At 46.8% G+C, this 22,408-nt stretch overlaps 1 protein-coding gene across 1 annotated transcript; it reads right to left on the bottom strand.

Annotated features, from left to right (window-relative positions):
- Positions 1 to 236: 236 nt before the first annotated feature.
- E2F7 (E2F transcription factor 7) lies at positions 237 to 19,671 on the bottom strand (the record flags this gene model as incomplete). The annotated part of the gene is made up of 12 exons (XM_084277284.1): positions 237 to 413; positions 1,751 to 2,172; positions 3,366 to 3,636; positions 4,518 to 5,037; positions 5,620 to 5,704; positions 6,289 to 6,477; positions 7,232 to 7,369; positions 8,983 to 9,141; positions 9,799 to 10,074; positions 12,482 to 12,650; positions 14,579 to 14,854; positions 19,594 to 19,671. 12 exons carry the CDS (start codon positions 19,669 to 19,671, stop codon positions 237 to 239), a joined length of 2,760 nt encoding a protein of 919 aa, XP_084133410.1.
- Between the last annotated feature and the right edge of the window lie 2,737 nt (positions 19,672 to 22,408).

Below are 22,408 nucleotides of genomic sequence, written 5' to 3'. Positions count from 1 at the left end.
TTTTCCAAATTAAAGCCCCAAATATGATACTGAAGGAACGATTCAGTAAAAGGTTTTCAATACCAAGGATGATGTGTGAAGAAGGTGGTTAACAGAACCGGGGGTGCACAGAGAGCGGGGAAGCATGCGGAAAGGGGTGACGTTTCGACGCGCTCTTCTTGCCAGGTAAGAGCTTGTTCTCTTGTAATCGATACAGGGTCCTAGGAGGATCTGCCCAACCTTTGCAATGAGCAGGGTTAGTCAGGGCTGGTACTAGAGATTTCCAGTCTCCTCTGCACAGAGCTGGCACTTCTGGTCTGGTTGCCTTCATTTTTCTTCCACGCAACAGGGTCTCCAAGACTTCCAGGAGTTTTGAAGAACGCGTCGTGACGCGCGGGACGAATGTTCTTGGGAGTGAGGGGAGCTGATGAAGGCTATTTGTGAAACAAAACCAAAGCCATTCAGGAGGGTTTTCTCAAAGCCTACATGCAAGCATGCAAACAGAAGACAGCTTGTAGCCCCCATGCCCTACTGCTACAAAGGAACCATGTCACATACCTTTTCAGAAGCTCCACATGAAAAGCTACAGGCTCTGCCCCTACTTTTTGTTCTGGAACTGTCTGCCAGTACATCATGGCTCCATCTCATTTCCAGCTTCAATGGACTCATGACTAGCTCATACTCAGTCATGAAGCCAATCTTGTCCTTTAGCTTTGAAAGAGCTTTGGCTCTTTCCTTTCCTTGATGTTTTAATCATTTCTATTATTTGCTAACATCAGCATAGATCTAAAATGAGTCTCCTAAACCCTGGCCACTTCTGTTTTAAGTGCCACTCTAACTGTAACCTCTAATGCTGGCTGCCAGTCAGTCTCCATTACAGCTTTCTTCTAAAGCTCAAACAGGATAAACATGAAATAACATTCATAAAGCTTCCAAAAGTTCAATCTGTTTGTCACCGCATTAGACAACAGGAAAACAAATCACAAGTTTAAGAATGGAAGCTAAAGTGGTGCCAAACTCTCACTGCTAATAGTTGTAAAGTCCCAGGTACCGCAGTGCAACACGATTATTTTACATCACTCCTACTTCAGATGAGGCCTTCACTTCTGAATTGCACTTTTTTTCCCCCCTGTTACTCAAAAGTCTGTTTCTGTGATAGATCTTTTATAGACTCTTTCTTATAAAGGTCAACAAAATCCCCAAGATTTGTTACTTCCCCCTGGCTCTGGCACTGCTATTACATTTCCTTCAAGTGCTGAGAGGTCAGAACGGGCGTGAGGAGGTAGCCAGGACGCTGCTACCTGAGAAGTGTTGCAGTCAGCTGCCTCCTGCATTATGACAAGCAATCCTCCTGTCCACCTACTGTGCGTTTCTGCAGCCACTGCACAACACACAATGATATTGCCAGATGGGGAAAAAGTACCAACTGGGATTTATGAGGGGAAAGCACCCTGCAGCTTATTTTTTTTCCCCTCTATTCCTGTAAAACTTTTAAATCTTATGTTTTTTTTATGATTTTAGAATTCCTCCAAGAGCTTTACAACTCACCAGTTCACTAGTCGGGGCTAGATGTGCTAGGCTGCCCTATGTCTTTAGCGCTGTCCCAAGTGTTGCCACCACTACAGATGGGCACGCAGACTATGAGTAAGACACCAGCTCCCAGCTTACCACGCTGACATGGCAGTGCTAGCCTGCAGTGCAACCTGCCTTCAGTCCCAGTCCCCTGGCACTGCTGTTTCATCATCACTCAAAACCACCTTTTCCCTCTTACCTGCTGCAGCTTCAGAAGGGTCACCGGATGCCCCATACACACAGGGGAGTCCAGTTTAACAGCACCACAGGACCTTGCAAGCACAGGACTCAGGTGCAGAGCAGGGGGAGCTGGTTGTTGGGGATCCACTGAAGGCGCGGGTGAGACCTTGGGGGTAGCCACTGCCGTGGTGCCTATGAGAACAGGCGCTGTCGATGCCAGGCCAGACATACTGAAATTCATGGAGGCAGCAGCTGAGGAGCCGTCGGGAACTGGGGAAAGTGGAGTGGTGATTGTGGGAGAACAGACGAGAGGGAAGGAAGCCAAGGCTGCTGACGGCACCACGACACAGGGGACACTCAGAGAAGGTAACTGGCTCGCAGCCAGGCTGATAGCACCAGGGCCTTGGTTTGCAGAGAACAGGAAATTAAAACTGCTTAATCCTAGAGCAAAGAGAGAAAAAGCCAGGCGTTAACACAGTCGACAAACTGGAATTAAGCTATTATAACGTCATCAAGAACAGGAAAGAGGGATGAGCACAAAGACTGCCCAGGAAGAAAACTGACAAAAAGAACAAAAAAAAAGAAAGAAGAGAACTGTCACAAGCCTGAGACTCTTCTGTCAAGCTCCCTTTCCTTGCCTTCCTCCACCTCCCCCCCTACTGCCCGTTGACTGTATCTGCATCCATTTACTTTAATATTTAAGTACCAACCACACACCTTGCTGTTTTCATACTTCAGTTACAAGAAACATCTTGGCTAAACAAACTTCTTTTTCACTGACAGAAATCACATCCTCTGCTATATGAAAGCATTCCCATTGCTTTTAGTCAGGAAAGAAAAACACCCACAGAGATATACCCCAAAGGCGCCAGTTTTCCAGGGAATGGCTGTAATACTGTTTTGAAACAGAAGCTGCTCTGGTTCCCAGTTTCGCTGACCTTGCAGAACAGGATCAACAGTTTCAAACCAAGCATCTCCATCCTGCAAGTGAAATCCCATCGACCCTACCCTGTGCCACAAGCAAATAAAATACTAAAGTACTACTCAGAGGAATCTGCCACGTGTATCCTGTCCCCACAAAACACTCTTCCACCCCACACAACCACAGGCATGGAAAACGACGGGCACAAAATCCTCTTGTAGTATTTACAGCTACTACTTCATCATCCCTACTGTATAGCAGACCTGGCTACACTCCCAGTGCCTCTGTTTTTGTGGGGTGATCCCAACGATGCACGTGACAAGACAGTACAGAGTTTGTACATGACTAAAATTTACCCACTCAAAGGAAGGCTGGTGGACACCTTACTCCCAAACTTGGACTTTCAGCTCCTCTGAGTTTTGAGTGCTGGATAAGTGTCTTTTTTTTGCTGCACATAATTCAAGCATGCAAAGCCCACATTATTCATCTCTATTAATCTTTGGGTACCTCAGAAAAACGCCAGTGTTGTCACAGAAGCAAACGTTCACCTGGAGTCAAGAGACTTTAGAGCTATTAAGCTACTAGAGAAAACGGCTGACAGTTTTTGTGGCAAATACAGACTTCTTCACCTATCTGTATGTCTCCCTATTTGAACAGCTCAGCAAACAGGTGCAGAAGCCCAAATGCCTCTAGCTCTTACAGGCGTCCTTACCAGCAGTAGGCCGAACATAAAGGTACTGTGGTAGGAAGGGTTGATTGGCGTTTTCTTTAGAGATGTCCTCTTTTCCTGGAGAGGGTTCATCAGGGTCTTTATTTTGGCACCGTTTTTCTTGCTCCTGAGAATCTAAAGGCTTAGTAGACTCCTTGTCTGCAGCCTCTGGAGCAGCAGGACTTGTGAGGTGAAGATGAAAAGTTTCTAGATGTTCAGCAGATGTACAGCCACTTTCTGGGGTAGATTCTGCTTTGGGACACTCAAAGGGCTTCTAAGCAAAAACAGAAGAGGAAATAAAGAATCCAAACTGAAATAACACAGTACGATGTCTCTCATGCACATTCCTCAGCCACAGAATAAAACATACATCTGTGCAAAGGGGCAGCACAAAACTCATTAGCAAGTCACCAAGTCAAATATTTTGTTTGAGCGTTTGAAGAGCAGTATTAGCGATGCCTCAGCCCTGTGCTGTAGCTCACCTTCAGTACTTGGAGGCACTAGACAAGAAATACCTGAGCCTGGGGGTTCGTTTTCCTTTACTGGTATGGAAAAACACCTGTCTCAAACAGCTTATATTCAGACACCGACACAACCTTGAGCCTGACCCCCTATATTCAGTGTTTAAGAAAAATGTGACATAGATGCACTTCACCTTCACCATCACCTCCATGCTCACCAGCCTGCTGTGGGCAACACTGGGCAGGAGAGAGAGGAGGGACAGGCTGGAGAACAGAGGGAAAGCACCAATCACACTTGGTGTAGCTCAGTGGACTAAGCAATACTGCTGCTGTCTAGGAAAGCCCAAGCTAACGGGTGAAGATGAGGATTAATAGTCACATTGATTTCTTCCCCTCTGGCAGGCTGTTTCGTTGAGGACACTGATCAGGACGCTGATTACAAAGAAGAGCTGACCATCACTTCACTATACAAAGCCATGACAGTTTGTTTTCCCTTGGCAGTGAGGAAACATCTCCCCAGTTGATGCCTAAACTTCCTGGCACAGCACCCTTACAACATTATTAACACGTGGGAGGCAGCATTTGTAGCTGTAACGAGAGCGGAGTCGTGAATTTCCACTTCTGAAAACACCATTTTGACCAAAAGTCTTTCCTATCACAGAAGCCTAAGTAATAATGAAATTCACTTCTTTACCTTGGGTACTATGAGTGAGAGGGGCACATCGCTGTGCTCCACAGTCTGCTTTTTAGCAGCTGGCTCTTCATCATCTGCAGGCGCAGAGGGCGATGCGCACCTGGGGGAGCTGCGTTTCTGGCAGGCAGCTGGAGGTACGGCAGCCTGAGCTTCTGCCCTCCTGTTTCCCACATCTCCTGTGGCAGGCAGGGTCTCCCTCAAGTTATTTTCCTGAAGACCACCACACAACATAAAAAGGGATGAAGAGGGGAAGCACAGGAAATGCTGGTTGGGGAGCAGAGTAGGTTTTCCATTTTCTGTTTTGGAGGTCGCTGGCGTGGAAAGATGTAGAGCTTGGCTGCTGATGCCATTTGGCACGGGGAGACACGGGACATCTGTCTGAACCACAGGGAAAACTGCCTGGGGCAAAGGGTTAATACAAAAATCAGAGTCCCCAGGAACTGGAAGAAATGAGAGGGGTGAGGTTATGCTTGGGTTCCTTGCTGAATCAAGTATCGTTTCTGTGGCACTAGCTTTATTCCTGAAAGAAAAAAAAATAACAAAAAGAGGGAAAATAGTTAGTCCAAAGTTAACCCCTGTGTACCTTTTTGGATATAAATGTGGGAAAATTCCCATCCCCACCCCATCCAAATCACTACTTTTACATAGAGGGCAATTTTTTATCAATTCTCATTACACAGAAGCAGACTCAGCAGGTTTTTGGCAGAACGCTTTTGATTGCACTTGACTGGAGTCAATCATTCCCAAATGAATTCGAATTAGGACAGGTGTAGAGAAGACCCACTGATAGGACAGAGAGGCTCTTCCACAGAACCATGGTTTGCTGAGCCTACCTAGACAACAGGTCAAAGGAGGCAGGGATGACCTATATAAACAGATGTGAGATGAAAAACTACTGAAGCTAAAGTACATCAGTGGTACAGGGGGGTATAAATTAGCCACGACAGGAAAGAAGAAACAGAAAGCCACACTGAGACATATCAGCACTGAGACAGTAATGAGACTCCCTGGCAATTTTCTACCTCAGTTCCATCACTGGAATCTACCCTCAAACTGTGACAAGCATGAAGCTGAAACTAGACAGGACTTAAGACCAACCTACCTAGTATCTTCCTCTATTTTCTGCCTGCAGACAGCTGCTAGATTTATCATTTTGGAGCAATATTCATCTGAATTCACAACACAGGCTGAAAGAACAAAGGGGCATTCAATTAGTATCAACTTACCAAACATATTTTTCTATCCTGGCATGTTTTCATAACATTCACTAACCACTCAGAGCCAGAATCTGCAAGAACTCTCAGTCCCCCTGGAGATGTGCTCACTATGATCACTTCCCACAACAGGGAGCTGTGAAAAGCCCAGTAATTGCTTTATCTGTTTGAACAGCTATCCAGTAGATTGTTTTGGTAAATTCCACAATATTAAGAATTACTAAATAAAACAAACTTTTGTGGCTAAATGTTTCTTTATCTACACCACATATTATCAGAAGAAAACAGTGTAGTAGGAGTTAGTGGACAACAGAAACATTTGCCAGAAAAAAACCTCCAGCAGATTCAAGGCAGCATGGCCCATTCATCCAGCTTTAGGCACTGGAGGGTCCAAAATGGAAGTCTCATCACATAGACAGTAGAAATACAGGTATCTTACACGGGCAATTCAAATATTTAATTAGACTGATTCACCCAACCAAGTGCCTTAAATTGGTGGGCCCACATTCAGGCAGATCCAGCAGGATACAAAAAAAGCATGCTTTCTCAGTAGTTACCTTGCCTCTCTTGACGTGGGCTGTTGGGCTCAGAACTGACCTTCCTCCTGGTCCCTTCACAAGGCTGTGCACCATTAAACGAAGCATGACGTGTAAACCTTTGCTTCCCAGCAGCACAGATCTGATACGGGGCACAAGCTCCTCTCTGAGTCTCTGGCAGGGGATCAGATGTTGGGCTACACCCCTCATCTGCAGGAACATAATGTTGTACAACAGTCCTTCAGGGAACACAGCTCATCCATGAGGCGTCTGCCATGTTACTGGGCAAACCCAAGCTCAATAAGCCCCGATAGACAAGGAAAGGGTTTCCCTCCTTTCCATTCCAGCAGTTGGTACACTCCAGTGCATGCACAAAGGAGAAGGAGTACTAAGATGGCTTTAACACTATCACTTCTCTTTTACTTGGTCCTGCCACTGGGTGACCCTAATACATTAGCAAAGAGCTTTCTCACACTCTGGCTTCCAGCCAGGAATCAGAACTTAAGAGATGCTCTGGCCCAGTGCTGCCTCCTTGGCAGACAAACCTTTTCTTCAAGGAGACATGGGCCATAAACGGCCCAGCAATATGTGGTAAGCCCCCTTACAAAGACAGTAATTCACTGCCTAGTTATGACAGAAATTTACAAGATTTTGCAACCTAAAAGAGCTGTAGAACCAGATTTGGAGACGTAGGCATGATCTGCTGCTGCTCTACAGTTCAGTTACTCCTACAGTTATGTAAGTTGGTGTAAAATTGCTGTCAAGACACGGTGTCCTTCCACTTCCCTCCACAGCCCTTGATCCTCAGTTCTGACAGGGGCAAATCTCAGGCTGGCCAGCAGGCAGTAACCCCAGGGTGGACAATGGGTGCCAAGCCATTCCATACACAGGGAAAACAACCAGCTACCGCTCGGGAAGGGGCTGGCCAAACAAACGGGAAGGAGACCCGAGCTGTGCGAGTTACCGGTCTTCCCAGGGAACTCCACAGGCCCGATCCATTTGAAGGCTGGTTTGCGGCCTCGTTCCTCTGTGACATGAACTTTCTTGATCAAGCCGAGGCTGGTGAGGACGTTGGCGATATCATACAGTCTTCGTACCTTTGCTAACAAGGAAGGGCAGAAATAGTCAAGCCACTCACGTTAAGAAGTGCTTGGTATGTATTTACATGGTCAGTTCATTCTGGGTTATCCCCCCAGCTTTCACAGCCGAGGGGTGTAAAATCATACTGGGACGGACTTAAGCCACCTCCTGTGGAGCCATCCATACCAGCTCCCACCTGCCTGCTGGCACTGCTGCTTCCTATCCATGCTGGTCATCCATCTTAGCTGCTCAGGTTTAAGCTCACCTACCTCATTTTGATAGCAACAGGTTAGGGAGGAGTTACGTCTCTGGCTTGCCCAGAAGAAGCAGCTACCTCCCTGTGGGGTCAAGACGAACTCCTGGGTTTAAGAGGCACAGGAGTGCACAGCTGATGACAGGAGGACATATTTTTAGCATCTTACAAGGGTAAGAAAAGTCTCTGTGCCTCCAATAAGTAACATGTTTGAGCCGAACATGATACCTGCAGGTTGTCCAGCTAAACTTCCAATGTCCTTCCTGGCACTTGGGGTAGAAATTTAGGCTTGAAATAAAAGTCTCTAATTGGAAGAATTATTTACTAACGCTGAGTTTCTCTATGTTGCTCAAGGCACTGAAGTACTAATCCCCACTAACTGAAAAGGGAACTGTGCCATCCAGCTGTGAAAAATTTCTGGGTTAAAAAGTAACACATTTCTGCAGAGAAGAAAATTAATTCCATTAAATTAAACAACGCATTTCATTTTAGTACATTCTCAAACGTCATTCAGAATGCTGCAGGAAACATGGTTGATGTATTAAAAAAATTCAAACAAAAAAAAAAGATTTTTTTTTTTTCATTCTAAAGCTAAAACTTGGACATAATTGTCAAACTGACTCTTTCCCACCCTGAGCTCTGTTTTCACAAACTGGTATTTGCACTTAAAAAACCCCCAAATCATACATACTTCAGCACAAGATTTCTCATCTGCTCTTGCCATTACCTACTGACATCAGTCCAAACATGCCCATTTCCTTTAATAACTGACCAAGTGTGCTGGTTTTGGCTGGGACAGAGTTAATTTTCTTCACAGTATCTGGTACGGGGCTGTGTTTTGGATTCATGCTGTGTTGATAACACAGGGATGTTTCCCTTACTGCTGAGCCAGGCTTACAGAGAGCCAAAGGCTTTTCTGCTCTGCACACCACCCGTCCAGCGAGTGGGCTGGGGTGCACAAGAGTTAGAAGGAGATACAGCTGGGACAGCTGACCCCAACTGACCAAAGGGATGCTCCATGCTAAACGATGTCATGTTCAGCATATAATGCTGGGGAAAGGAGGAGGAAGGTGGGGGTGTATGGAGTGATTTGTCTTCCCAAATAACCATTATGTCCTGGAGGTGGCTGACATTCTCCCTGTCCATGGGAAGTGGTAAGTGAATTCCTTGTTTTGCTCTGCTTGCGTGTGCGGCTTTTGCTTTACCTACTGAACTGTCTTTATCTCAACTGACAAGTTTTCTCACTTTTATCTTTACAATTCTGTCCCCCATCCCACTGGGGAGGAGAGGAGGGGTAGTGAGTGAACAGCTGTGTGGTGTTTAGTTTCCAGATGAGGCTAAACCACGACACCGACCCATTAGTCTCTCAACAACCAGCTTACTTTTAAACTTGCTGTGGTCCGCTGTATCCTGCGTGTCTTCTATCAGAATCTTTGCTGCGATGTCCAGAGTGACTATCTTGGTCTTGGAGACAAGGAACAGCATGACAAACTTTTGGCTCATAATCCGCAGCGACTTGTCCTTTCTGCTGTTTGCAGACCCTGTGTTACAAACAACACCCAAGCCCCTTAGCACACGTCACCCGTCACGACAGCCGGAAAACCAGCAAGTACATTTCTCACACGCAAAGAGGGTAAAGCATTTTCTTGCCAAGAAGCAGAAATCTTTTGAAAGGCAGAAAATAACTGAGTAATGCAGACAGAATTCTCTCTTCAAAAGGCAACAGAAACTAAAGCTTGCAGAAACAGCTGCTAGGAAGTCAGATTCCAAAGCTGGTTCTAAGTTAGGTTACACAGTGCAAAAGCACCACTGTAATTTTGTGACTCCAGTGGGCTTTGTAACTGAAACATTGTGTGTTACATGGGCAGCATGCAATGAGCTGACAAATGGAAGATGGCACCTTCTGTCAGGATAAAGCATTTATTGCCAGGTGTGGGTGGGGAAAGAAGAGTGGGAGTGCCTGGCAGAAGTTCCAGCCAGTTTGTAGAGCGGGGAGGGGAAAAAAAAAAAAAATCTGTCCTGAGACCTATGTTGTTATGGACAGTATAGAAGGAAGAATTCTGTCACCTCTGAGGTGATTTCAGAATAATTTTTTTTAATTACTTAACTTAAAAGCAAAGCAAGGGAAAAAGTCCCATAAGAAATTGAAGAAAGAAAGTTGTGTCTGTGCATCCCATCTCACACATTAGTTATCTTACCAGAGGTGCAGTCTGGTTCTGAAAAGTCCAGTAACTGAGAATCTGAAATCGTTTCCTTTTTCCGTTCTACAAATTTGTACTCCAAGTCCTGCTCCTTGTGCTGGAAGAAGGTCATTAGCTCTCCATACTGCAGCTCTCCTGCTTCCTGAAGCGTTTTCAGAGTCTGACTTAGGTTGTGCCGGCCATGCCAGCAGTACTGGTTCTTGGCCACACGGCTAACCAAGTGCAAGGACTCCAAGACATTCACTATATCATAGATACGTCTCCGCTCAACTCCTGTTTTAAGAAGGGGGGAGAAATAAAGAGAGACATAGATGCTCATCTAAGTTTTAACACACTCTTCAGCAGAAGCAGAACAGAGAATAACTGTTCTCTAATGCTAAGTGTTCAGAACACATTTTTCACTGTTCACCTGGGTACGTTACCTTAGATCCATCCAAATTTACACAATTAAGAACTGACATATGTACAGTAAGCCCCATGATATGATATTCTTTGTTAGTTTTGTTAACTGCTGGCGCAGCCATGGCTGCAGCTTACAGCATCTATACCATGTTTAGAAGAACTGAGTGCAGTCTGCCCAGCCCCTGTGTAGACTACACTGAGCTTTCCAGGGCACTTTGGCCCTTCTTGTCAGAGAGCTTCAGAGCTCAGGCTCAGACCTGTACACAAGCCTGAGCATAGCAGAGGGCAGGAAAGGGTCTGGGAAGAGCAAACATAAAGCGCACTGCTGCAGGAACCAATGGGTCTTCCACCTGCACTTCCAACGGTACAATTACTTGCTAAGCATGTACCAAGCAAAGGAGGATCAAAGGCTTCACAAGGTACAAAGCAGGGAAGACTGAGATCCACTGTGCCCAAATGCAGCAGAAACGAGTCCTTGGTGCTGGCTGGGTCTGTGCCAACGGGAAATCTATGAGATATGTCTAACTTGGGTCCAGCCAGACTGATGTGAGCAAGGCTGGGGGCTGAATACGAACAGGCCAGTTGTTCTGCTCATCTCCAGCATTGTTTGAAGCATGGCAGTTATGTATAACACAGTGCACTATACACTGGTGGCATCATCTGTGCTAGAAATCCCATAACAGATAACATCAGCTGAGCAGAGAACGTGGCAGCTGGGGGAAAGGTTTTGAAAGGCTTCCCCACAGAAGGCAAGACCCTGATGCATAGGTTTCCCCATCTGGAGAACACGGATAATACTTACCAGCCTCAAACAGGTATTAGGATAAACAATTCATGAGTATTTCCAAGTGTGTACAGATCGTGCAGTGAAATGTACTCTGGAAAAACAGGAGTGCTACACATATCCTGGTGTCTGTCAGACACCACCAGCATAGCCCCCTTTGTGGTCTTTCCATGGGTCTTCAGTGAACAAAGCAGTATGTGTCTGTAGCAAAAGCTGTATTACAACTACCATGTGTTACACAGAGAGCAGAAACAGTGGCAGTGAATAATTTTGTGGTACCCCAAGCAAGTAGATATGGGCAAACAAGGAAGTGAAAACCTAAGGGAGAAGAACAAGCACATGCCCTTCTGCAAAGTAAAGTCCTCAACAGTAAGCTTTAAAACAAAGTTTGTAATATTTAGGAAAGCAAGGTAACACCACTCGTGTTCAGCTGTAGAAGGCTGGAGCTTCTCATGCAAACACAGAAAGGAGTAACTAGAAAATCTAAAAGAACTATTTGCCTAGAAAGTAATTTATTTAACTATTTATTTCATCAAAATTCTCTCCTATTTCCACTTCCCATTACCAAGGCAAATAAACAAGTATTTCAAGGACTTTCTTACCAGAGTCACAGAGGACATGACTCTTCTATTCCTCCTTCTTCCACAAACATACAGAATTCTTTTTTGCTACCTCTTTTTTTGTTAAATGCCTTAGTTCTAAATGTAGATACAATATTTATTCAGTTTGAGTCCAATTTTGTAAAGCGCTTCCTACCTAAGAGACAACCTCTCCAAGGACCTGGACAAAAGGTCTATCTATTCATGTGACCTGGTTGAGTCATCTCTCCCAAGTTTGATTTCTTCTCTCCGATGTTTCATTAATCTTTTAAAAAAGACCAAACCTAACAGCAGACCCAGAAAACAGGCTACTCGGCAGCTTTTTGCCACCTCATTACATCCCGTTTTCTCATTCTACTCTTGCAGGTCTCCTGGCAATTCTCCCCTCACAAGACAACATTTAAGGCTGTGATAACCCTGGCAAATCATGAGATCTTAGAACATGCAATGTCAGGCACGTTACTGAAGTCAGGCAGTAAACCCCACCAATTTCCTGCATCTACTCATTTGCAAGTGTTTCTCCAAACGGTCCATTGTGACAAAATTTACTGTTTCTAAGTCGTCTTTCAGAGGGTTTGTGACTCCTAACTCCTTTGATCTTCAGCAGATGGAAAATTTGGGAAAGCAACAGAGTTGGTAAACAGCTGGTAGATAGATCTGTCTAGTAAAAAGCACTGTCAGAAAGCAGATTTCAAAACGGCAGTGTTATCAAGCAGTAAAGCCAGTTAGGAATATTAGACATTCCCAGCTCTTGATTAGTATGATTAGAAGAGCATCCAGATACAGGCTGAGGCAGATGTTGAACGTACTCTGTAAGAAGGGTGATCTTTTGAAGGCCCTCCAGTGTAGGTTACCCCAGGCTAACAGTTCCCCCCAATTTTGCAGGTATACATACCCAGAATTGAAGCCACTTCATCCAAAGAAATAGTAGTTTTTTCTGTTGACAGTGGGTAACTTGGATAGCGAGCTAGAAACTTTTGGCACAAGAGTCCTAAGCTTTTCTGCTTTCTGCTGGGCCTCTGTTTTTCAAATTCATCAACTGTGCTGTCGTCTACCATATCATACTGTTAAAAAATAAATGTTAACCCTTTAGTGCAGAGCTTTAGAAGCAAGGCATAGCCAAGTGAGGCACATTTCAGCTGTTAGCAATACTTAAGCTCAGACTTTCTAATACCAATAAAAAAACCATGGGACAGCTTGCAAGTGCAGAGCACTTGGTTGACACGGTTTTGCTTGCAAGCTTTTTTCAATTCATCACACAAGACACCTACAGAGAAACTCTTATCTGTAAGATCATGAAATAATGCTTATGCACAAGGAAACAAAACAGTAAGACCAAACACCCAAGACTAGCAAGTGGTAAGACCCTACTTGGAAGGAGCATTTTTGACAGGAGGAGGACTATTCCCTCAAACACCTCTGGATCTGATGAGCTGGAGGATGTACAAACTATCAGACATCCCCTTTCAAGAGATTTTATTGCCCTTTACAGTGCCTCCCTAACTTTAAGAAACCAAGTGCTGGGGAGCATGGGGCTTGATGCTAGGACACTACAAAAGGCAACACCCAGTCACTGAACCTTAATCTCAAACTGTTATCTTAAGTGGACTCTGTAGGATGGCCTAAATATGGTCTTTCTGTCCCTGCAAGGAAAGAACAAAACCGTGATGGCAGGAGTGTATGAAGAGGTACATTTGTTTATTACAAAATTAGAATGATGGAGGATTATTTTTTTTTGCACTGGTAACGTTGGAGTTTTGCTTCTGTGTCAAAAAAAGGAAAAATATAATCCTGCTTTCTGCCAAAGAAAAGCTGTGAGCGGTGGCAGCTGTGGAAACTCAAGTTTCCTTGCTTATGAGAGCTTAACTGTCCTTTGCTGGTTGTGACTAAGTGACCTTGGGGCAGGCTGTTGCTCTGATGGAATTCTTTTGAGTTTTATATGGTATGGAAAGAGCAATGTTCTTACAGTAACACTTCTGCATCTTTTTTAAAGTTAACTTTCTGTGTAAGTTTTACTAACTAGAAAATACTTGAATTGTACCCCAAAAAAGCTGTATGATCTCAGCAGGTAATATGCTAACCTTCTAACCTTTAGCACTGAGTACTTTTTACTTACTGGAGGCTATGTTAGGAATTATCTTTAGAGAACTGTTTGTTCCTTTATAACTTTCCAAGATGGAGAAATTTCTGGACTACTGTTGCTCTAGATGCTGTAAAATCTACACTTGTAGAGTGATCTGTACCTAGCAGATGTCCTTTCTTAGCAGGAGGACCCCAGAACTACCTTCCACTCACTGAAACCACCAAGGAAGGATATCCTACAAGAAATAATCCAGGAAAAGGAAAGCAGTTGTTGAAACAAACAAAAATGTATGAAGGAAGAAAACTGTAGTGATGCTTATTATGGTATCGTACTCTCCATGGACGGGCCTCCTAATGCAAGACAGGGATCAGCCCCCACATTGCTTGAGTGTTGAAAAGTAAAAGCCTTCCAGACACTTGACCACACCAACTACTACTTTGGAGTCTGGGATGAAAAGGGGGTCAAAGGCTTTGACTGACCACTCTGTGGGGCTGTTGTGGACAATGTATAAGTTTTTTAAAAAGTATCTTGAAAAATATGCCCACACCATTGCTGGAGAGCTTTTGAAAATGCTGCCTGCCTGTTTAAAATGATCTGGCAATGGTCTTCCTCATCCAGTTCAGAAGTACTTCAGCTGGGGAAAATGACACATGTAAGCTTTACTTCCCACACTGTCCTTTCAAGTAACATTCAGGCTCTTGAGGGGTCTCAGGTCAGTTACTAGTAAGACAGTCTTTGAAATTCCTACTGCTCAGCTAGTGCTGCGCAGAGAACTGTCCCTGAGCATGTTTTTGCAGTTCTGCAGTTTTTCAATAGGGAACAAAGGAGCAGTTGGAAGAAAACTGAGGCACAGCTTACCAAAGATCTGAGTCCTAACCAAACATCAGGTAACAATGTTTTGAACCTCACCTGTAACGAGTCGGGCGTGTCGCTCTGCTCACTGTTTTCTATGGGTCTGAAGAGCTCCTTCTTCTTTTCCCTGTCCCTCATGTCAGGGCTAGCAGCACTAACAAGCATCTTCAGGTTAGCAGTGGGGGTCCAGGGATCAGGCTGAGGTCTGTCAACAAGCTTAACAGGTGTAATTGGACTTCTTTCTGGGGTGCAGACTTTTTGCTTTGATAAATCAACCGGTTCATTCTTAATGGGAGTCTTTGGGGCCATCCTGGATCGATCAAATATGTTTTCCTATTAAAAACAAAACTCTTCAGACACAACAGGAGAGGAAACAGTGCAACAATCAATTTAGTTGTTCTTACAGAGGTAATTGTAGTGACTCATGCCTCAGTACTCATAGCTATATTTAGCAGAAGTCTTCTGCCTTTGTTGGAAGTGGTAAGATATCTACATGCTGCTGTACTGGAGACAGTGTATATGAGATACTGCCCTGAGTTACAGAACCTGAGGTCAGCCACTCAAACTTACAGCCTGTCAGGCTTTTAAACTCTGTTATTACCAGACAGCATTGCCCACGAACATAAATCACTAAACTGGATTGAAATTGAAATAGTGTGTTGGTCACATTACACTCAGCAAGAAAACACGCTGTTCTGCTTCAGAAGTCCCTGGTGAAAAGCCATCCCATGGATGCAGCTCAGGTTGTCATAAAGTGTCAAACTAAACTGGATGTAACTTCATGTGCAAGTGAAGTGCAGGTGCAAATCTTACTATCTACAGCTCAGAACAACAAAGAAAACCTCCGTAACTATTCGTTGGCTGCAGCTAGGAGCTGCTAGAAGGAAAAGTTGAGTTCTTCATCTGATTGTTATCACTCCCTGAATGAAGCTCAAGTCCTTCCTATCCCTAGCTGCAATCAGACTTTTTAAAATATTTCATCTTCGGTTCCAGTTTTGCTCCTTCCTCTTACTACAAGAATTATCGCTACAGATCAACTAATTTCAGGGGACCAACTGAATAAATCATTGTCATGGTAGCAGCATCAATGGTATCCTTGAGCTGAGAGATCTGTTTTGAGCAGCAAGAAGCATTGCTTCATTCTAGCCTGTTAGTGCTAATAGCTCATGAAGACCAAAGGAATGACGTAGACAGGATGTCATACTGACTTTCTTTGCAGGATATAAAAAAAAAAAAATTAAAATGAGGTCCAGGTATCCTAAACCTGACACAGAGCACAGAAATGTCCATACTGGTTTGGGGTATTTTTTGCCCAGGGAGACTAAAGCTCTGTTCTTAGATAGTCTAGTGTGGTGGTTTAGCCCTGGCTGGAGGCCAGATGCCCACCAAATTCAGTCTATTACTCCCCTTCTTAGGAGGACAGGGGAGAAAATATATATTAAGAGGCTCAGGAGTCAAAATAAGGACAGGGAGAGATCACTATGTCATCAACGATGTGGGCAAAACAGACTCAACACAAAATGAAGAACAGAAAAACTACTTTATTACACTACACTACAACTACAAAGAACAGTGAAGAAAAAAATGGATTTGGGAGTGTGACCAGATCTTAAAACACTTTTCTCCCACCACTCCCTTCTTAGAAGACTTTAGTCAGGATTATGCTCCCTTCTTCACCCTCGCTTGCAGTACAGGGGGGGCAGGGACTGGGGAAAATGGGGTTCTTGGTAGCACCTTCCCCCCACCCCTCCATTCTAAGCAGACTTCCCTTTAGCCATGATTTTGCTCCCTTCTTCCCCCTGCTTGCAGTACAGGGGGGCAGGGACTGGGAAAAAATGGGGTTCTCGATTACTTCTTCATGAGCTGTTTTCCTCTTTCAGATCTTAAAACACCTCTAACCTCCCCCTCAGCTCCCTTCTTAGCAGACTTCACCCTAGTCATGATTTCACTCCGTTCTTCCCCCCGATCACAGCACAGGGGAGCAGGGACTGGGAGATGGGGCTTCGGTCAGTCCCTTGCAAGTTGGTTTCCTTCTCGGCCGGGGTCGGGGCACTCATTCCACACCCTCCCCCTGCTGCACTGTGGGGTCTCACCCACAGGATATAGTCCTCCACGAACTTCTCCAACGTGAATCCTTTCCCCAGGGCTTTATCTGCTCACCAGCTGCCCTGGTGTGGGTCACTGCTATGGCAGGCAGTCACAAATCACAATGTCTCTTAGTCCCAGTCCTCTGTGGGGTCACCAGCCTCCCCCAGCAAACCTGTTCTGGTCCAAATCTCTCTCTCGCTCGTCTCTGTGTCTCTGATTCTCTTCATGGCTGCAAGTGCTGGCAGGGGCTTGTTCCAACGTAGGGTCACAGCATCTTCTTTATATCTCCACCTGCTCCATCCAGTGTGGAGCCCCTCCACGGGCTGCAGGTGGGGTCTCGGCCTTTTCCATGGGTTTCTCCACGGGCTGCAGGGGCATCTTTCTCTCTGGCACCTGGGGCGCCTCCTTCCCTACCCTTCTCCAGCCTTGGTGTCCGCACAGCTTGTTACATCTTCTCACTCCCTTCTCCAGTAGCAAAATGCAGCTGCTTACGGGTTGTTTTCTCCTATATGTGATTCACAGAGGTGCTTGACTATCTCTTGGGCTGTGACTTTGGCCTTGAATTGACCGTTTTTTACAGTTTAGGCTGGCAGAAAACCCTAACTGCTGCTTAAAGAAACCCTCTCAGCAGCACAGCCTCACAAAACTGCAACATCTAGTTACCACTTAATTCTCCCTAATACCCAACGAACAGGACACTGGGGTTTTTTTGACCTCTAGCTAATATTGCTCAGTTGTTTCTAGACTTCATCCCTCGAAACGTTTGTATGTGTCTTGAGTGAAAGAGGAAAGTGAAGCAGACAGATTATCACCAGAAAGCTAGCAGAGCTTGTAATGTGCTGGGATTGGGAGTGAGGCCTTTGGAACCACAGCAAACTGCTTTTAAACTAGCCATCAGGCTTGAAGCTGTTTGCTCTTCAGTCTGGCTGTGGCTTTTTTGATGTTGGTCACACACTGAGCAAGTCTTCTCACTCAGACTAACATTACCACTTATTTTTTTCCAAACAAGTTTTAAAGAGCTAACATTGCAACTTTGAGGATGGATATTGTGATTGTGTGTTTTATTCTGTGTTGTGAAAAATCCAATTCTGAAATGGAACACAGCCTGAAAGAAAATGTTACCTTACTGTTGCTCTAAGAACTTTCCCAGGTTAAGTCTTGCCTTTTATTTGGAGCAATTCAGCTATCACTAGCTGATACAGATATTCAAACAGGTGACTCCAAATATCAACAGGTACAGTCTAGTTAGAAAGGAGAAAGTTCTAGTAACAATTGAAGCTGGCTTTTACTAGAAGGAGTTCTGCAGCATTCAGAGTGGAAATGAATTTGACATATCAAAAGCCTCGTGCACTGAGGAAGAAGACTTCTGCATACATTCACCTATGAATTGCCTGAAAGGATGTAATAAATATGTTCTTTTACAATTAACAGCCAGTTGTAACTTACTGTACTGTGATAAATAGGGGTCAATTTAGAGGCCATGGTACTCCTTGGAATATATGTTCACGTAATGTTGGCACTCAATATATTCTTGCAATTTCACACTTGGCAGTGAATCAAAGCTTAATCTGTAACGGAGAAAGTCTACCTTCCCCTCAGGTTCCTGTTCACTATGGCTGGTGCTAATGGAACTGCAGTGAGAGCAGCTGAAGTAATCTGCTGTTCCACTACCTCGTATTTTCATGTTTCTGTAAATATTACAATGAAAAAAAAAAAAAGTAGTGGCACTACATGAAAAGCACACATCTACTGTCACAGAATCACTGGGTTGGAAAACACCTTTGACATCATGAAGTCCAACTGTACCTGTCCTCTACTAAACCATATCCCTGAGCACCTCATCTATCCGTCTTTTAAATACATCCAGGGTCCGTGACTCAACCAACTCCCTGGGCAGCCTGTTCCAACGCCCGATAACCCTTTCAGTGTCTTTATTTCCTGAGCATCATAATTCTCTACTAAGAGAAGAAACGCTTCCCCCCTCTTCACTTCTTCTAGCAATGCTTTGTGACCTTCTAGCTGTATTCCACAAAACTACAAGGGCAGCTCGTAGAAGCATGAGATCCCAGCAGAGTTAGCTTACAAATACAAGAGAACGAAAAAGCCTGACTTAATGAACTTAGAATGCGAGCAGGAATTGAAACAAATCTCCGAAATAGGAGCTGAGTCTGACAATATGTCAGTATGTGATCTTCGGAGGATTCAGACTGAGAATGGATGGATCATGAATCCAGTCCACTTCAGGGGACAGTACTGAGCCAGGTAAGCCTGAGGCTAGATATCCCGTCTCCTGGCTGGTGGAACAAGAAGGTAAGGATGAGTTTGTTCCTCGCTGAGTGGCACTGCTTAGCGTCTTGACCTGGGAGCACCAGTGTATGGACAGAGGCTAGGAGGCAAGCTCAAACTGCTGATGAACAGGACTGTGCTGTTCCCAGGTCAGGTCAGGCGCTGGTAACTATGCGAACGACGAGTCTGTACAAAAGCCCCCTCCACCTCCTCCGACGGCGACCACAGGGATGCCTGGGATCACCTACTGGATTGTACTTACTAAGCGACACCGAGAAGCTGCTTTTCCCCGGGGGTAACGCGAGAGCGCGATCGCTTCGCTTACTGACAACGGCGGCACGACTCTGCCCGACTGCCTTTTTACCGCTGAGCCAGCACCAGCCACCCCACTGCGCCAGGCGCTCGGCACGGGGCTGCCGTACGGACCCACAGCGCCCCGACGGGCAGCGCCCCGAGCACCGCCCGCGGGAGCCAGGGGGCCGCGCACCCGGCCCGAGCACCACCCCCCCCCCAAGCCCCCCGGGTTACATACCCCCAGCACTCCCAGCGCTGGGGTACCGCGGTCCCGACCCACCCTTCACACACTCCCCCCACACACACACCCCTCCCCAATTCGGCCGGGCCGGGCGGGATGCTCCGCACCGGGAGAGGCCGAGCAACTTGCGAGGGGATCCCCGCCGCAACCCGCGCCCGCTCACCTTCTGGGCCTCCGCGCGGCCCCGCCGCCCCGGCCGGCCGCCCGCCAGGTCCCGCAGCGTCAGGAGGCTCCTCTCCATCTGCAAAGGGAGAAGGCGCTTTTAGCCCGGCCCTTAAAGAGCAGCCGCTCCCGCCTTGGGGCAGCGCTGCCGTAGCCGGCGGGACGCGACGGGAGCGCAGCAGCCCGAAGCCGCGCTCCCGGGGAAGGAGGGCGGGCGGGCGAGCAAGAGAGAAGGACAGCGAGAGAGAGAGAGAGAGAGAGAGAGAGAGAGAGAGCGGCCGCCCTGACCCCTGTGGCGTCGGCGGCGGGAGGCTCCGCGCCCTCACCGCGGCAGCGGGCGGCCCGGCGGGCGGGGAGCGCGGAGCTCTGCCGCTCCCGCCAGGCGCCCTCAGACATCGCTTTACAATCCGGCCAATCAGGCGCGGCCCGCCGGGGAGCCCCGGCCGAGCGATCGGCCAATCAGCGCGCGGGCAGTCAGCGCGCGGCAGCGGGGCGCGGGACGGAGCTCCCGCCCGCGCGGGGCCGCTTCGCTCCTTTTCTTCGCGCGGTCGCCGGCGGCCCTCCCCCCCCCTCCCCCCTGTCCCGCCGCCGGGCCGCCAGCGCCAGGCGGGACGCTGCTAGGCGGGAAAGGGCCGCCCGAGGGCGAGCGGGGCCGGGCGGTGGGGCAGGTGGGGCTGGGGGAGGTGAGGAGGGGTGTGCGTGCGTGTGTTCTCCGGCGGGGGAGGGGGCTCCCCCCGGCCCGCCATGGGGGCGCGCCTGTGGCTGAGGGGCAAGCTCCTGGCTGAGGGGAAAGCGGCGGCCCGCGCGGAGACCAGACCCTCTTCCCTGGTGCTTTTCGGCTCAGCCCTTAAACCTCTGAGGGGGCTGTGGGGGGAAGAAGGGCTGAGGAAGCATGAGGCGGCTGCAGCCTCTGTCGCTCGGCCACCGGCTCACGGCTAAACGCCACTGGGTTGGGGTTGGGTGGCGGCGCCACTGGAGAGCGGTAACCCCGGCCGCGGGTGGCTGCCGCGGGTCCCCGCAGCGCGGGTGCTGCTGCCCCTCTGCTCGGTACGGGGCCTGCGCTGCCGGCAGCTCCCCTCGGGCTGGGGGGCGTGCAGGCAGCCCGCCGCACGGCAGCCCGGCCGGGGCACCCTCAACAGGTCCTGGTTCTTCACAGGGATCCCCTGAAACTGACCTGGTGACGGGCAGATCCTTTGGGGCGCGGGCTGGAGACGAGAACGCTCACGAGCCCTGTGTCAGCCTGCCCTATGGCGTTCCCTCCCCTCGGCAGCCTCACCGCATGCCAGCCTAAGAACCGGGAACAGAGCCCTGCCCGAAGTTAACGCCATCAAATCCAGGCAGCCTGGGGACAAGTGCAGCGCTGAGTTTTCGAGTCTGTCCTATTTTGACTATGGGGACACGGTGTTACGAAAATACCACAGAAAAACTGTCCAAAATCATAGCTTTCTGCTATGCAGAACTACTTCAGACTTGAAAGTGATTGCTCCAAGCTCAAGACCCGTTCTGGAGCAACTTCCTCGGTGCAGTATAATTAATTTTGCTTTTTAAATTGAGTTTGTACTTCAGATTTTTTTTTTGTTATGCTAATGACAGACATGCTATTGCATTATTCCTGCCTTGTTTTGTCGTAGGAGGATTTCCTTCTCAAATTGCTCATGTGTTAGTAATGAGTTGTCCCAGAAGAAAAACTCCACTACACAGTTCTAATAATTTACAAAAATATTCATTTGTTAATTTTCGAGGAACAGAAAATGTAAGTTTTTTTCAATAGAGATGTAGAAAACTGATAGATACTAAGTCTCTCATATTAACTTTGATTTATTCACTTGTAACCTACTCTAATTTTTTACAAGTGCCAGTACACTGCAGTTTGTTCAAGAGAATGAAATACAGACTCCCAGAAACCTTGTTTTAATTAAAAAAAACCCCAACCTAACAAACCTTTAGATAAAAGCCTTGGTCCTTGTAATTCCATAATTACAAAGTATGTCTCTCTATGTATTTGCATCTATAGCGGTTACACATAGAAAGAGGCGTTTCTAATGAGTAAACTATTACAACTGCTCTCACCCACGGGGACTCTGAAAACAGGCTCATGGGAATCAGAAGATGCAGAGTCATGGAAAATCTGAACAAGGATCTGGCGTCTCAAACTGACATGCCCAGGCATGAAGTCTAGGCTGAGGTAAAGAAGTTGGGCGTGTGACAGCTGAGAACCTGCTTTTGTGCTGCACCCCCCAGTGATAGGAAATTGCAATCTGGCTTCTTTAGTCACTGACTTAAAAAATGACGCTACAAAAATACTTCCCCAGACCTTTGTCTTAGATCTGTCCCAGGCAGCTGTGTATCCATTGCCAATGAACACTGTCTGGGATAAGGCAATACATGCAGTGCAAGTTTAATAGGTCTAACTCAGTTTGCAGCTCTAGTACAGAGACTTTCTGGTTTGGAGCTTAATGGTGGTCAGGACCTTAATATTCGTATCACTCGCTGAAATGCTATGCATGTGCATGCAGGAGGTCGTTTGATCATTACCATGATTGCTTCTGGCATTAGAAACCTGGTCATTTATAAGCAATTAGACAATATCTCTAGGTTGGCATGAGACCTGGGAAGTGGGTCCGGATGCTTGTCGATGTCGACTGCAGACCACGCGGGCAATGTGGGACATCTAGTTGAGGTGTTACTGACTGGTAACGCCATCGTTTTGCTGCAGGAAGGGACCTGGGGCCTTTAATCAACACTCAGCACTTGTGACTCTCCTTCCTTTAGGTTAAGGATGCCTCTGAATATAAACTGCGTTACTTCTAAAGCTC

This window comes from Gallinula chloropus (assembly GCF_964237585.1).
Source record: "Gallinula chloropus genome assembly, chromosome: 1".
NCBI classification, from domain to species: domain Eukaryota; kingdom Metazoa; phylum Chordata; class Aves; order Gruiformes; family Rallidae; genus Gallinula; species Gallinula chloropus.
Note: the sequence above shows the minus strand (reverse complement) of the source record. Positions and strands in the feature narration are given on the sequence as shown.